This window comes from Peromyscus leucopus, chromosome 11 (genome assembly GCF_004664715.2).
Source record: "Peromyscus leucopus breed LL Stock chromosome 11, UCI_PerLeu_2.1, whole genome shotgun sequence".
Lineage (NCBI taxonomy): Eukaryota > Metazoa > Chordata > Mammalia > Rodentia > Cricetidae > Peromyscus > Peromyscus leucopus.
Window position 1 is genome coordinate 66,200,116 of NC_051072.1, and position 13,470 is coordinate 66,213,585.

Genomic DNA, 13,470 nt, shown 5'->3' on the forward strand with positions numbered 1-13,470 from the left:
TATTCTTGACAGCAATTCCTTCCTCATTAAAGTTTTTCACTAATTCCAGTGAAAAGCCTGTGGTTTGTGGCATTCCTTAGTATTTTTCTACATTTTTCTTTTATTAGTGGGTTTGACACTGTCTGCTCTTTCTTTGTGTGGTTTTGTTTTGTACATTTCCATATAGCTTTATTTTGTTGTATTTAGGAACATTCTTCTGTTTGGAATCCGATGTTTCAATTCTTTTGGGGGAGCACAGTGAACTCATTGATGGTATATGAGAGAATGGGGCTCCGAAGCTTTTACACGCCATCTGGGGCTCTGGGATGGAAACTGTGAGGGAGATGCTCAGTGTGTTAGGAGCTAAGTTGAGGCAGAGACTTCTTAGGAGCTGAAGGCCTCTATCTTTCCTTCCAGTTCTTGCTGGGGTGGCTGGTCCAGAGCTCCAGGCTCCTTGGAAGCTATATTGACTGCAAAGTCTACCACAATATTACTGGATCCAAATTCATTGTTACTGCAGTAAATGGAGGAGCTTGTTGGAGTGTTCACTGAGGGCAAAGCTACCACAATCAAAATTAGAAGACCAAGTGTCACTGTTAAGGTTGCAGGAGACAACCTGATCCTCAGTATAGCCCAGGATGACCACTGTGGGTCCTGTGGCACCTGTTATATCACTTTATTGATGTCATTGTATCTGGCAGCTTTCTCTAGGCTACTTGTCACATTTACAACAGACACACTGAAGGTAGGAACACGGAAAGCCATTCCCATGAATATCCCATTCAGCTCTGCAATGTCTGTACCTACATCCCAGTGGTTTCAGGGATAGCATTGTGGGCCCCCCCATAGCCATGATACTACAGTTTTCCTGAGATGCCAACCACAGTTTTTTGGGTGGCAGTGATGGAATGGACTGTGGTCATGAGTCCCTCCATAGTGCTGAAGTGATCATGGAAAGGGATAGAGGTACAGGTCTAAGCACTTGGTGGTAAAGAGGCATTGCTATCATTTTGAGTAAACTTTCATATTTCTTGTGGCCATGTCCATCGCAGATATGTAAACTCAGCAGAAGGACAAAGGTGATGACCCTTTTGCCTCTTCCCTTCAAGTGGGACCCAGCCTTCTCTGTGGTTGTGAAGACACCAATAGATTCTCCTACACATTCAGCACGAATATCATCCTATTTGATATTGATGGGATCTTGCTCCTGCAAGATGAAGACAGGCTTAAGTGACAAAGGTTTCCTGTTCTCAGCTTTGATTGTGGAACATGGTTTTGATGGAATCATACTGGAACATGTAGATCATGTAGTTGAGGTCAATGCAAGGGTCATCAATGGCAATACTATTCCCTTTGCTAGACTGGAAGACAGGCCCGGTAACCAGGGAGACAGATGCCAAATCCACTCACTCCAGCCTTCACCATCCTGTCTCCTAGATGAGGCTAGTGCTGCCTGAGAAGACGTAGCTGCACTGGAGTTGGGAGGAGCAGAGAGGCTCAGCTATTAGACATTTTGTAAATGATCATCCGAGATGGTCCTTTTATGTTTTAAATTTATTATAGTGTCTTTTATTATACAGTTTTTAAAATACCAGTATTTTTGTTATACTTTTGAATTCTATTTGCTTTCTCCTAAAACAATGTGAATCATTTCGCCATATTTTTATGAAATTTGTATAATTTTGATTAGTACATGATTATTTTTAACATGAAGGAAATTATTTGTTGATGATTATATGTGAGATACAAATATGAATCATTTTTCTTCTAAAATATATAAGCTACTAACATTTGTAAAGATGGACTTTCACTGGCTATTTATTTATTTATTTATTTATTTATTTATTTATTTATTTTACATCCCAACTGCATTTCCCCCTCTTCTACTCCCCTCCTCTATACACTCCTCCCCTGTTTCTGTTCAGAAAGGGGCAGGCCTCCATGGGTATCAATAAAGCATGGCATATCAAGTTGCAGTAAGACTAAAGGCCTCCCCTTGAATTAAGGCTGGGAAAAGCAATCCAGTATGAGGAATAGGTTCCTAAGAGATAGCCAAAGCATTAGGGACAGGCCCTGCTCCCATTATTAGGAGTCCCATAGTGAACCAAGCTACACAATTGTCACATATATGTAGAGGGTCCAAGTCGGTCCCATGCAGACCTCCTTGGTTGTTAGTTTAGACTCTGTGAATTCCTATAAGCCAGGTTAGTTGTTTTTGTGGGTTGTCTTGTGATGTCCTTGACCCTTCTGGCTCCTACAATCCTTTCTCCCTCTCTTCAGAAGGATTCCCCAAGCATAACCGAATGTTTGGCTGTGAGTCTCTGCATCTGTTTCCATCAGTTACAGGATGAAGGATCTCTGATGACAATTGGGGTAGTCACCAATCTGATCACAGGAAATGGCCAGTTTAGCCTACATATCCATTATTGTTAGGAGTCTTAGCTGGGGTTATCTTTGTAGATTTGTGAGAGTTTCCCTTGCATCCTATTTCTAACTGATCTTGAAATGCCTCCCCACCTTCCAGTCAACCTTTCAGTATTCTCCCCCTCCAATCACTTCCCAACCTGATCCCTCAAGTTCCCATCCCCACCTGGCCCCAGTCCACCGAGGAGATTTCTTCTATTTCCCCTTCCTAGGTAAACCCATGCATCCCTGTGACCCCTTGTGCCCTCCTTGTTACCTATCCTCTCTGGGTCTATGGATTGTATCATGGTTATCCTTTACTTAGCAGCTAACATCCATTTATGAGGGAGTACACACCATGTGTGTCTTTCTCCATCTGAGTCACCTCACTAGGCATGAGTTCTTTCTAGTTCCATCAATTTGCCTGCAAATTTCGTGATACCATAAACAGCTGAGTAATACGCCTTTGTGTAAATGTAACACATTTTCTTTATCCATTCTTTGGTTGAGGGACATCTAGATTGTTTCCAGTTTCTGGCTATTAAGAGTAAAGGTGCTATGAGCATAGTTGAGCAAGTGTCCTTGTGGTATGATGGAGCATCCTTTTGGTATATGCACAAGAGTGATATAGCTGGGTCCTGAGGTAGATCAATTCCCAATATTTTTAAGAAACTGCCATATTGATGTCCAAAGTGGCTGTATGAGTTTGCATTCCCACCAGCAATGGAGGAGTGTTCCCCTTGTTCCAATTCCTCTCCAGTATGAGCTGTCATTTGTGTTTTTGATTTTAGCCATTCTGACAGGTGTAAGATGGAATCTCAGAGTCATTTTGATTTGCATTTCTCTGATGGCTAAGGATGTTGAACATTTCTTTAGGTTTTTCTCTGCCATTTTGAGATTCTTCTGTTGAGAATTCTCTATTTAGGTCTGTACTCCATTTTTTAATTGGATTATTTGGGTTTTTGATGTCTAGTTTCTTGAGTTCTTTATATATTTTGGAGATCAGCCCCCTGTTGCATATGAGGTTGGTAAAGATCTTTTCCCATTCTTATGCTACTGTTTTTTTTTCCTTTTGACAGTGTCCTTTGTCTTACAGAAGCTTTTCAGTTTCATGAGGTCTCATTTATTAATTGTTGATCTTAGTGTCTGTGCTACTGGTGTTCTGTTCAGGAAATTGTCCCCTGTGCTAATGCATTCAAAGCTATTTCCCACTTTCTCTTCTATCAGGTTCAGTGTAACTATATTGATGTTGAAGTCTTTTATCCACTTGGACTTAAGTTTAAGAATGGTGACAGATATGGATCTATTTGCATTCTTCTGCCTGCTGACATCCAGTTATGCCAGCACCATTTGCCGAAGATATTTTTTTCCATTGTATAATTTTGGCTTTTTTGTCAAAAATCAGGTGTCCATAGATGTGTGGGTTTATGTTTGGGTCTTTGATTTGAGCCCATTGATCCACCTGTCTGTTTTTATGCCAACACCATGCTGTTTTTATTGCCATCACTGTGTATTAGAGTTTGAGATCAGGGATGGTGATACCTCTGGAAGTTCTTTTATTGTACAGGATTGTTTTAGCTATCCTGGATATTTTGTTTTCCCATATGAGGTTGAGTATTGTTCTGTCAAGGTCTGTAAAGAATTGTGTTGGAATTTTAATAGGGATTTTATTGAATCTGTAGACTGCATTTGGTAAGGTGGTCATTTTTATTATGTTAATCATACAGATCCATGAACATGGGAGATCTTCTGATAATCTTCAAAAACTTGAAGTTCTTGTCATACAGGTCTTTCACTTGCTTGGTTAGAGATACACCAAGATATTTTATATGATTTGTGGCTATTGTGAAGGGTGTTGTTTACCTGATTTCTTTCTTAGCCAGTTTGTCCTCTGTATATAGGAAGTCTACTGCCTTTTTTTTTTTTTGAGTTAATTTTATATCCAGCTACTTCACTAAAGGTGTTTATCAGCTGTAGGGGTTCCTTGATAGAGTTTTTGGAGTTGCTTATGCATACTATCATGTCATTTACAAATAGCAATACTTTGATGTCTCCCTTTCCAATTTGTATCCTCTTGATCTCCCTTTGTTGTCTTATTGCTCTAGCTAGAATTCCAAGTACTGTATTGAATAGATATGGAGAGAGTGGACAACCTTGTCTTTTTTTCTCATTTTAGTGGAATTGCTTTGAGTTTTTCTCCACTTAATTTGATGCTGGCAATTAACTTGCTGTATATTGCTTTTATTATGTTTAGGTATGTCCCTTGTATCTCTGATCTCTCCAAGACTTTTATCATGAAGTGGTGTTGAATTTTGTCAAAGGTTTTTTCAGCATCGAACAAAATGATCATTGTTTTTTCTTTCAGTTTATTTATGTGGTAGATTACATTGACAGACTTTCGTATGTTGAACCACCCCTGCATCTCTGGGATGAAGCCCACTTGATCATAGTGGATGATATTTTTGATGTTTTCTTGGGTTCCATTTGCCAGTATTTTTGTTGTGCCCAGAGTCTGGACCCCCAAAGACCATCAAGAGACCAAATCTGATGCAAAAACAAAGAGCCTTTTTATTGTGAGTTAACTTGGGCTTCTCCTCTGATGCAGCAGCAGAGTAGGAGAGACCCTAAGTATCAATGGGCAGGGTTTTTATAGGGGATATGTCAATGAGGGGGTGCTTGAGGTCTACACACTACATAGGAACAGACTCAGGATTGCCTTATGTGAGTGGCAATCATATTAGTAACTTTTAATTGGCTAGGGTTAGTTGGAGTTATAGTTATCCATTTTGGGGCAGGCCTGCACAAGTCCCAGGCTTTGTCCTTGAGCTGCTGTGGAGGCTGGCTGACCTAGCATGTACTGACTGTGGGGGCTGGCTCAGTGGGCCAGGATACCAAGTGTCCTATCTTGGTGTGTTCCTGCTGACAGGGGCATCAGTGATTAATTGTCTTTTGTTCATGGCTCTCCCAGAAACTGCTTGCTCAGTTTCAGGAAACTAAAATTGAGGCTTGATCTCTAAGAGAAGACTGAGCAGCCTATTATGGCATCTCCTTGGTCCTTTCATTTTATGGAGTATTTTTGCATCAATGTTCATGAGGGAAATTGGTCTGTAATTTTCTTCCTTTGTTGAGTGTCTATATGGTACGGATATCAGAGTAACTGTGGCCTCATAAAAAGAATTTGGTAATATTCCCTCTATTTCTATTTTGTGGAATAACTTGAAGCATATTGGTATTAGCTCTTCTTTGAAAGTCTGGTAGAATTCTGCACTGAAATCATCTTTCCCTGGACTGTTTTTGGTTGGGAGACTTAATGACTGTCTCTATTTTTTTTTATGGGTTATCAGTCCATTTAAATTGTTTATCTCATCTTGATTTAATTTTGGTTTGTGGTGTCTATCAAGAAATTTGTCCATTTCTTTTTGATTTTTCATTTTATGGGGTACAGGTTTTTGAAGTTTGACCTGGTTATTATCTGTATTTCCCTGGAGTCTGTTGTTATGTTCCTCTCTCTCTCTTCTGATTTGGTTAATTTGGATACTCCCTCCCTACCTTTCAGTTACATTGGATAAGGGTTTGTTTATCTTGTTTTTCTCAAAGAACCAACTCTTTGTTTCATTGACTCTGTATTCTCTTTGTTTCTGTTTTATTGATTTCAGCCCTCAGTTTGATTATCCCTGTCTTCTACCCCTCTCGGGTTGGTTTGCTTCTTTTTCTAGATCTTTCAGGTGTGCTGTTAAGTCACTACTAGAGATTTCTCCACATTCTTTATACAGGCCCTTAGTGCTATGAACTTTCCTCTTAGCACTGCATTCATAGTGTCCCATAAGTTTAGGTATGCTGTGTGTTCATTTTGATTGAATTCCTGGAAGTCTTTAATTTCTTTCTTTATTTCTTCCTTGACCCAGTTAAAATTTTGTGAGCTACTTCAAGGGACCTGAGAGAGGGTCAAGGGGAGGTAAGGTGGCCACAGTTGACATTTTGTGATTTTCTTTGTGTACATATTTCTTATATTTTCCCATTAATTTCTGTTAATTGTCTATTTTGAATGAGATCCCTTTACTGTTATATTTTCAAACAATGACAACTGATATATAAAGCTATTATGATAATGTTCAAGTCTGTATGTCTTGGCTGGCAAGATGGCTCAGTTGGTAAAGGTGCCTGCCACCAAGCTTGGTGACCCGAGTTTGACCTCTGGGACCCACATGGTGGATTCCCACAAGTTGTCCTCTGACTTCCACATATTCACACAATGTGACATGTGCTCTCACTACCTAATGACTGGATATGAAAAGGAGTGTAAGAATGGTAAACATCTTGAGGCTGACTTCCTGGCTTGTATCACAGTTCTGTTCCCTTCTAGCTTTTGAACTTCTATGGAATACCTGTGTACATTCTGTCGCAGGTGCTGTAACATGGGAATACTAAAAGATGCCCCCTCATGGCTATGGTGAGAACTGAGTTAGTAGTGATTAAACAGTCAGCTGTGAGCATACTGTCTTTAGGATTTCTAACACATTCAGTTACTGCTTGAATCTTTTTGTCTTAACAGCTTTGATTACTATCCTTGCAAACGACGATGGCCCTGGAGTTCTGTCCTTTAACAACAGTGGGCACATTTTCCTCAGAGAACCAACATCTCTCCACATGCAAGAGAGTGTCGCAGTGTTAACCATCATTCGGGAACCTGCACAAGGTCTGTTTGGAACGGTGGCGGTTCAGTTTGTGGTGACAGAAGTCAACTCTTCAATACAGTCTAAGGATCTGATTCCTTCCAAAGGCTTTGTTGTTCTAGAGGAAGGTGTTCGAGCCAAGGTAGAGTATGAATCTTTAATTTTGTTAATGAGAACTAAGATTATCTTTAGTATTTAAAAACAATTTTCTCAGAAATGTACCATAAGTTCTCAAGAAGCAAAGCAAAGCAAAACAAAAACCTTCTTAAATGAGAGAGACAGTGGCACTAGTGTGACTAGTGAGCCACAGTGTTAGAAAGTGCACTCAGCTGGCAAGTGGGAAAACTGACTGTTAATGTGGCCGAGGAATATGCAAGAAAAAGAATGTGTGATTCACATTTTAAAATTTAAACCCATCTGAATGCTAGTCTTCCTTTATATTGTCTGTAAGAACGTAAGCTAAAAGGAACTTCCATCCTTGTCTGTCGGCCACATTCTAGCTGAACAAACACAACTGCTCGCTTTGAACTTCAACTACAAGAGCAGGAGCAGTTCAGTTGAGAGAAATGCTGGACTTGAGATCAGTTATGAATGCCATCTGTACTCAAAACCGAAACGGAACAAAAACCAGGGACCTTCCTCCCTTCCTCTTCTGTAGGCTAACTTTTTTGTTTTGAGTACTCAGTTTTATTAAAAACGTCTTCTTCAGATTTATTTTTACATGTATGTGTATGTGTGTTTGCCCATATATATGTGTGTATATCACACGTGTGCCTGCTGCCTGCGGAGATCGGAAGGGGAGGATCCAACAGAGTTACAGATGGTTGTGAGCTTCCATGTGGGTGCTGGGAAATGAATCCAGGTCCTCTGGAAGAGCAGCTAGTGCTCTTAATCACTTCCTTCATCTCTCCAGCCTCTCAACTTGTTTTTTTAGGTACAGTTAAACATATTTGGTCACGTTAACTTGTGCATTTTAGACCCGAATATAACACTAAATGAGTATACTTACAGTAATTGAACAGGAGAGTTTATCTAATAATCGGGAAATCTCCTGTTTTCATGGTGTGTGTTGGACCCAGGGCCCTGCCAATGCTGGCAAGGTCAGCTACAGTCTCAGTCCTCTTGTGTTCCTGTAAACTTCAGCATGTTTTCCAAGTTCAGTATTTTTATATTCTTGAAAATCTAAAACAAAGTTCAATTGATTTGTTTAAAGATCCACCCCAATTTTGAAATGATATGAAAGTTTAAAGCATAAGTGCTTTATGAATTTGCTATTACTTTATTCATATTTTTCTTCTTTGAAAAAGTATTCTTTTATATTTTAAATTATTATTTTCCTTAAACCTCCTTTTTTAAATAGTTTAAGATACTTGGATATATTCATTAGGAATATTAATTGTTAGAACAAATTAAATAAATTTTGAACAAACTTAACTGCTTCCCACATTTTAATTTTAAAATGTAACCTGTATGGTATACAGTCCTTAAGCATGTAGATAAATGGCTTTAAAGATATGTGTGCACATATAACCACCACCCAGGGTAAGACATTTAAATCACTGCCATCCAGAGGCCTCCCTTTTGTCCTTTGCCCTTCCTTGAGAATGCAGCTTTCTAACTTTTCAAATTAAGAGTACTCTTGCTCTGTGTAGATGGGATCATGCAGTGGTTATGCTTTTATGTTGATATCTTTCACAAGGCATCCAGGGAACACATGATTGCTCCCTATCAGTAGGTGATTCTTTCCCATTTCTGTGCTGAGACCAAGGCTCTTTTGTTCTGCTGATGGCAAGAATTTAATTGGTTCTAGTGTGTACCCACTCTGCCTTGCTTCTAGACAGTCATTTACAGATTGGGATGAGGTTAATGGAATTATGTAGCCTGGATGGGACAAAAATGTCACAGAAATCAGCGCATGAATTTAACATTGTAATCAGTTCTTGTTGTTTTGTTTTGAAAACGTAAAAAAAGATTTATTTTTATTTAAAAATTATATATATGTGTTGGTTTATATGTGTCTGGGCACTTGAGTGCAGGTGCCCATGGAGGCCAGAAGAGGGCATCTGATCTTCTGGGGCTAGGGTTACAGGCAGTTGTGGGATGCCTGATGTGGGTGCTAGGACTAAGTTTGGGTTCTCAGGAATAGCAGCAGCAACTCTTTTTTTTTTTTTTTTTTTTAATTTTCTGGGTTCGGAGGACTGAACCCAGGGCCTTGTGCTTGCTAGGCAAGCGCTCTACCACTGAGCAAAATCCCCAACCCTTGCAGCAGCAACTCTTCATGGTGGAGCGATCTCTCCATCTCCAAGGAGTGCTATTGCCATCAGCTGTTACTTTTTAGACAATTTAGGGCAGAAGATCACATGGTTAAAATCCCCACGATAGTATCTTGAAACAATTGGAGCCATCACATGATGTGAATCAAATGTAAACAGAGGTCATGTTTCAAAAATATGTTTTAAAAATGTTGCCGGATAGTGGTGGTGCACGCCTTTAATCCCAGCACTGGGGAGGCAGAGCCAGGCGGATCTCTGTGAGTTCGAGGCCAGCCTGGGCTACCAAGTGAGTTCCAGGAAAAGGCACAAAGCTATACAGAGAAACAAAAAACAAAAAACAAAACAAAACAAAAAAAAAACAAACAAAAAAAATGTTTAGTAAATTTCTCCACGTGTGTTTCAAAAAGGATCATATTCTATTAACTTAATTTTTCATTTTGTTTTCAGGCCCTGCACATCTCTGCCATATTAGACACAGAACCAGAAGTGGATGAGCATTTTGTCTGTACCCTGTTTAATCCAACTGGGGGTGCTCGACTAGGAACCCGTGTTCAAACCCTGATAACAATTTTGCAAAACCAGGCCCCTTTGGGACTATTTAGTATTTCTGCCCTTGAAAATAGGTATGATTTATTTATAACACATTAACATTTGAAACAAAATAGTCAACAGGTTTGAACTGAGGAGATGTAGAAGAAAGCTAATATCTGGTTATTTTTAAAATGTCTGGGAGTGGACAAATATTTTTATATCTTAAATAATTAAGAGCTCTAACTTTATTAATAGGCTAAAATTTCCTACTTCATTTATTTCTTATCAGATATTTGAGTTCTGTGTGAAGAGATTTCAGAATGGCAACATTGTTTGACTATATATTATGATGTGACAGATATTTAATCATTGTTATGATAAGAGTATTGGAGTGTGTCACATTTGTATTTTTTTATTTAAACTTGTTTTCATTTTATATACCAACCCCTGTCCCCCTCTCTCCCCTTCTCCTGCTCCCCCGACATCTCCCCTGTCCCACTCTCATCCCCTCGTCATAGCGTGTAAGGCCTCCTTTGAGTAGTCAACAAAGGCTGGCATACCAAGTTGGGACAGGACCAAGCCCCTCCCCACTGCATCATGGCTGAGTCAGGCATCGCACCATAGGGAATGGGCTCTAAAAAACAGTTCATGTGCCCAGGGTTAGTCCTGGTCCCATTGCCCGGAGACCCATAAACACATCAAGCCATGCAACTGTTACCCACATTCAGAGGGCCTAGTGTGGTCCCATGCAGGTTCCCCAGCTGTCAGTCCAGAGTCCATGAGCTCCCACTAGCTGGGATCAGCTGTCTCTGAGGTTCTTCATATCATGATCCTGACCCTCCTTGCTCCTAAAATCCCTCCTCTCTCTCTTCAGCTGAATTCCAGGAGCTTGGCCAAGTGCGTGGCTATGTGTCTACATTTTTATTTTTTGTTTAAAAAATATCCATAAGTGAATACTTTTGAATACTGGAGTCTAGTCTCTCCAATGCATAAAATTTGTGGGTCTCATTGGGGTGTACAAACTTACAAGTATATTAAGTAATATTCTGGCAGTGTGATATGTATGTTAAGTATTTAGAAATTATCCTTTTTTGCTCTCCAAAATCCATTTATTTTTCTTTTAGTGCTGCTTCTATAGATGTTGAAGAATCCAACAGGAGTGTCTACCTCAATGTTTCACGAACAAATGGCCTTGATTTAGCTGTGAGTGTGCAGTGGGAGACAGTGTCTGAGACAGCTTTTGGCATGAGTACGTTTCACTTATTTTCATGAATTGTATATTACTGGTCTATTACCCACAAAACAGGTACTGGATTCTCTTATTGCATCCACAATGTTTATTGTGTATTTCAGCTCACAAAGTTTAGAATTTACACATTGCCAGAAATAAAAATCAATTTGCATTGCTGTAGACAGATTTCTAAATGGCCTTATTAAATAAAAATCATGGCCGGGCGGTGGTGGCACACGCCTTTAATCCCAGCACTCGGGAGGCAGAGGCAGGTAGATCTCTGTGAGTTTGAGGCCAGCCTGGGCTACCAAGTGAGTTCCAGGAAAAGCGCAAAGCTACACAAGAGAAACCCTGTCTCGAAAAACCAAAAAAATAAAATAAAATAAAATAAAATAAAAAATCATGGAGCCAAATATAGGGGTGAAAACCTTAGAGATCAGGGAAATAGGGAAAGCCACCAGCCAACCTTACCTCACCAACTCTACAGCTTCCAAATGTGAACTACTTCCTGTCTACTCACACCTTTATTGCCTTGCTGTTCTGCTGTGTGATTTGCTCTCTGTCTAGCTACATTACTTCCTCTTCCTGGCCAGCTCTGTCACTTCCTGTCTATCACCGCACATGGCTCTGTTCCCTAGTGTGGTCTTGAACACACAGAGACCCTGCCTGCTAAGTGGTAGGATTAAGGGCATGTGCTACCACTGCCTGACTTCTTTGTTTACTTAAAATGGCTTGCTATTTCCTCCGATCTCCAGGCAAACTTTATTGATTAAAGCACAAATAAAATATCACCACATTTCAGCACAAATAAAATATCACCACACATTGCAAATGGTAATAATGCTTTAAAGGGGAAATTGGAAGTTGTAAATGTAAGTGAGGGCTGAAGAGATGGCTGGACAGTTAAAAGTGCTTGATTCCGTTCCAGAGGGCCTGAGTTCTGTTCCTAGCCCCATGTCAGGAGGCTCGCAACTGCCTGTAACTCCAGATTCAGGGGATTTGACATCCTCTTCTGGCCTCTGCAGGTACCCACACACCTGGCACATATTCAAACAAACATGCATATATGCACATAAAATAAAAAATGCTAAGTGAGTTCTTTCAAGGAGAATCAATTGTAGTTGGTTGTTTTGACTCTTTACTCTTGGGGGCCCTCCATGCAGCTTCCAAACACATACACAGAGGCCTCTTCTTTCTTATGAGTGCCCAGCCTTAGCTTCGCTTGTTTCTTGCAAGCTTTTCTTAACATAAATTATCCCATCTACCTTTTGCCTCTGGGCTTTTACCTTTCTTTATTTCTGTATATCTTTTCTTTCCTTCTTATTCCATATCTGGCTATACGGCTGTGTTGCTGGCCCCTTCTTTTCTTGTTCCTTGATCTTTTCTTCCCAGATTTCTCCTCCTATTTATTCTTTCTGCCTGCCAACCATGCCTATCTTTTCTCCTGCCTTGCTATTGGCCATTCAGCTCTTTATTAGACCAATCAGATGCTTTAGACAGGTAATGTAACACAGCTTCACAGAGTTAAACAAATGCAACATAAAATAATGTAACACATCTTTGCATCATTAAAATAAATGTTCCACAGCATAAACAAATATAAAATAATATTCCACAACAATGTTAAAATAATATTCCACAACAATCGATGTTTGAACTGAGATGGACTGAATGGGGATTGGATGAGAGAACTGGATGGGAGGAAGTTGGAGACAGCGTGAAAGGCTGTCAAGGCTGGAGACTTGAGTCATGAACTGATATATAAGGGAAGATATTGAATGGACAGTGAACAGAAGAGAAAATGTCATGTGAAGAATTGTTTGTACAGGAGAGAAAAAAAGGATGCAGAATAATGAACAGGAGGCAGCAGGTTAGGCAGCTTAGACCCAGTAATGAACTGGATATGATGGTGAGATGCTGTGGATGACCCAAGTTTCTTGCTTACACAGTTGGGTAGAAGTTCATGCCATCATCTAAGAGAGAGAATTATGAAAGAGGTATTATTTGAATAAGGGACATGGGCTAAGTGTATTTTGCAGTTGAGTTAGAGTTGAGGAGATAGGTTTCTAGATTAAATGGAAGTTTTGGCACATATTGTGTTGAAGCTCATGAGAATTGAGAGACTAAAAAGAGAGAGCGTCGTTAGATTGGGGATAAGCATGCAGACTAATCTTTGAAAAGTCGCATATTGTGTGGCTAAGGACATGATAATGACCTAAGAGAGATTTGAAATAACTTGTGAAGAACCCAGTCATGCAGAATTGCTGACAAAGCCAAAGGAGCGTGTTTGAATTGAGGAGAAGCTGTGTGTGCCTCCTCAGGTGGGTATCCAGTAAGATGAAAACCGACCAAAGCAACCATTACAGGTACTAATGTGGAC

At 39.9% G+C, this 13,470-nt stretch overlaps 1 protein-coding gene across 1 annotated transcript in view; it reads left to right on the forward strand.

The window, feature by feature from the left end:
* Window positions 1–13,470, forward strand: part of Adgrv1 (adhesion G protein-coupled receptor V1) — a 508,750-nt gene that overhangs the window by 101,555 nt on the left and 393,725 nt on the right. Inside the window, 3 exon segments of the mRNA XM_037209551.1 lie at window positions 6,935–7,197; window positions 9,776–9,951; window positions 10,984–11,108. Coding sequence (XP_037065446.1) covers window positions 6,935–7,197; window positions 9,776–9,951; window positions 10,984–11,108 — 564 coding nt within the window.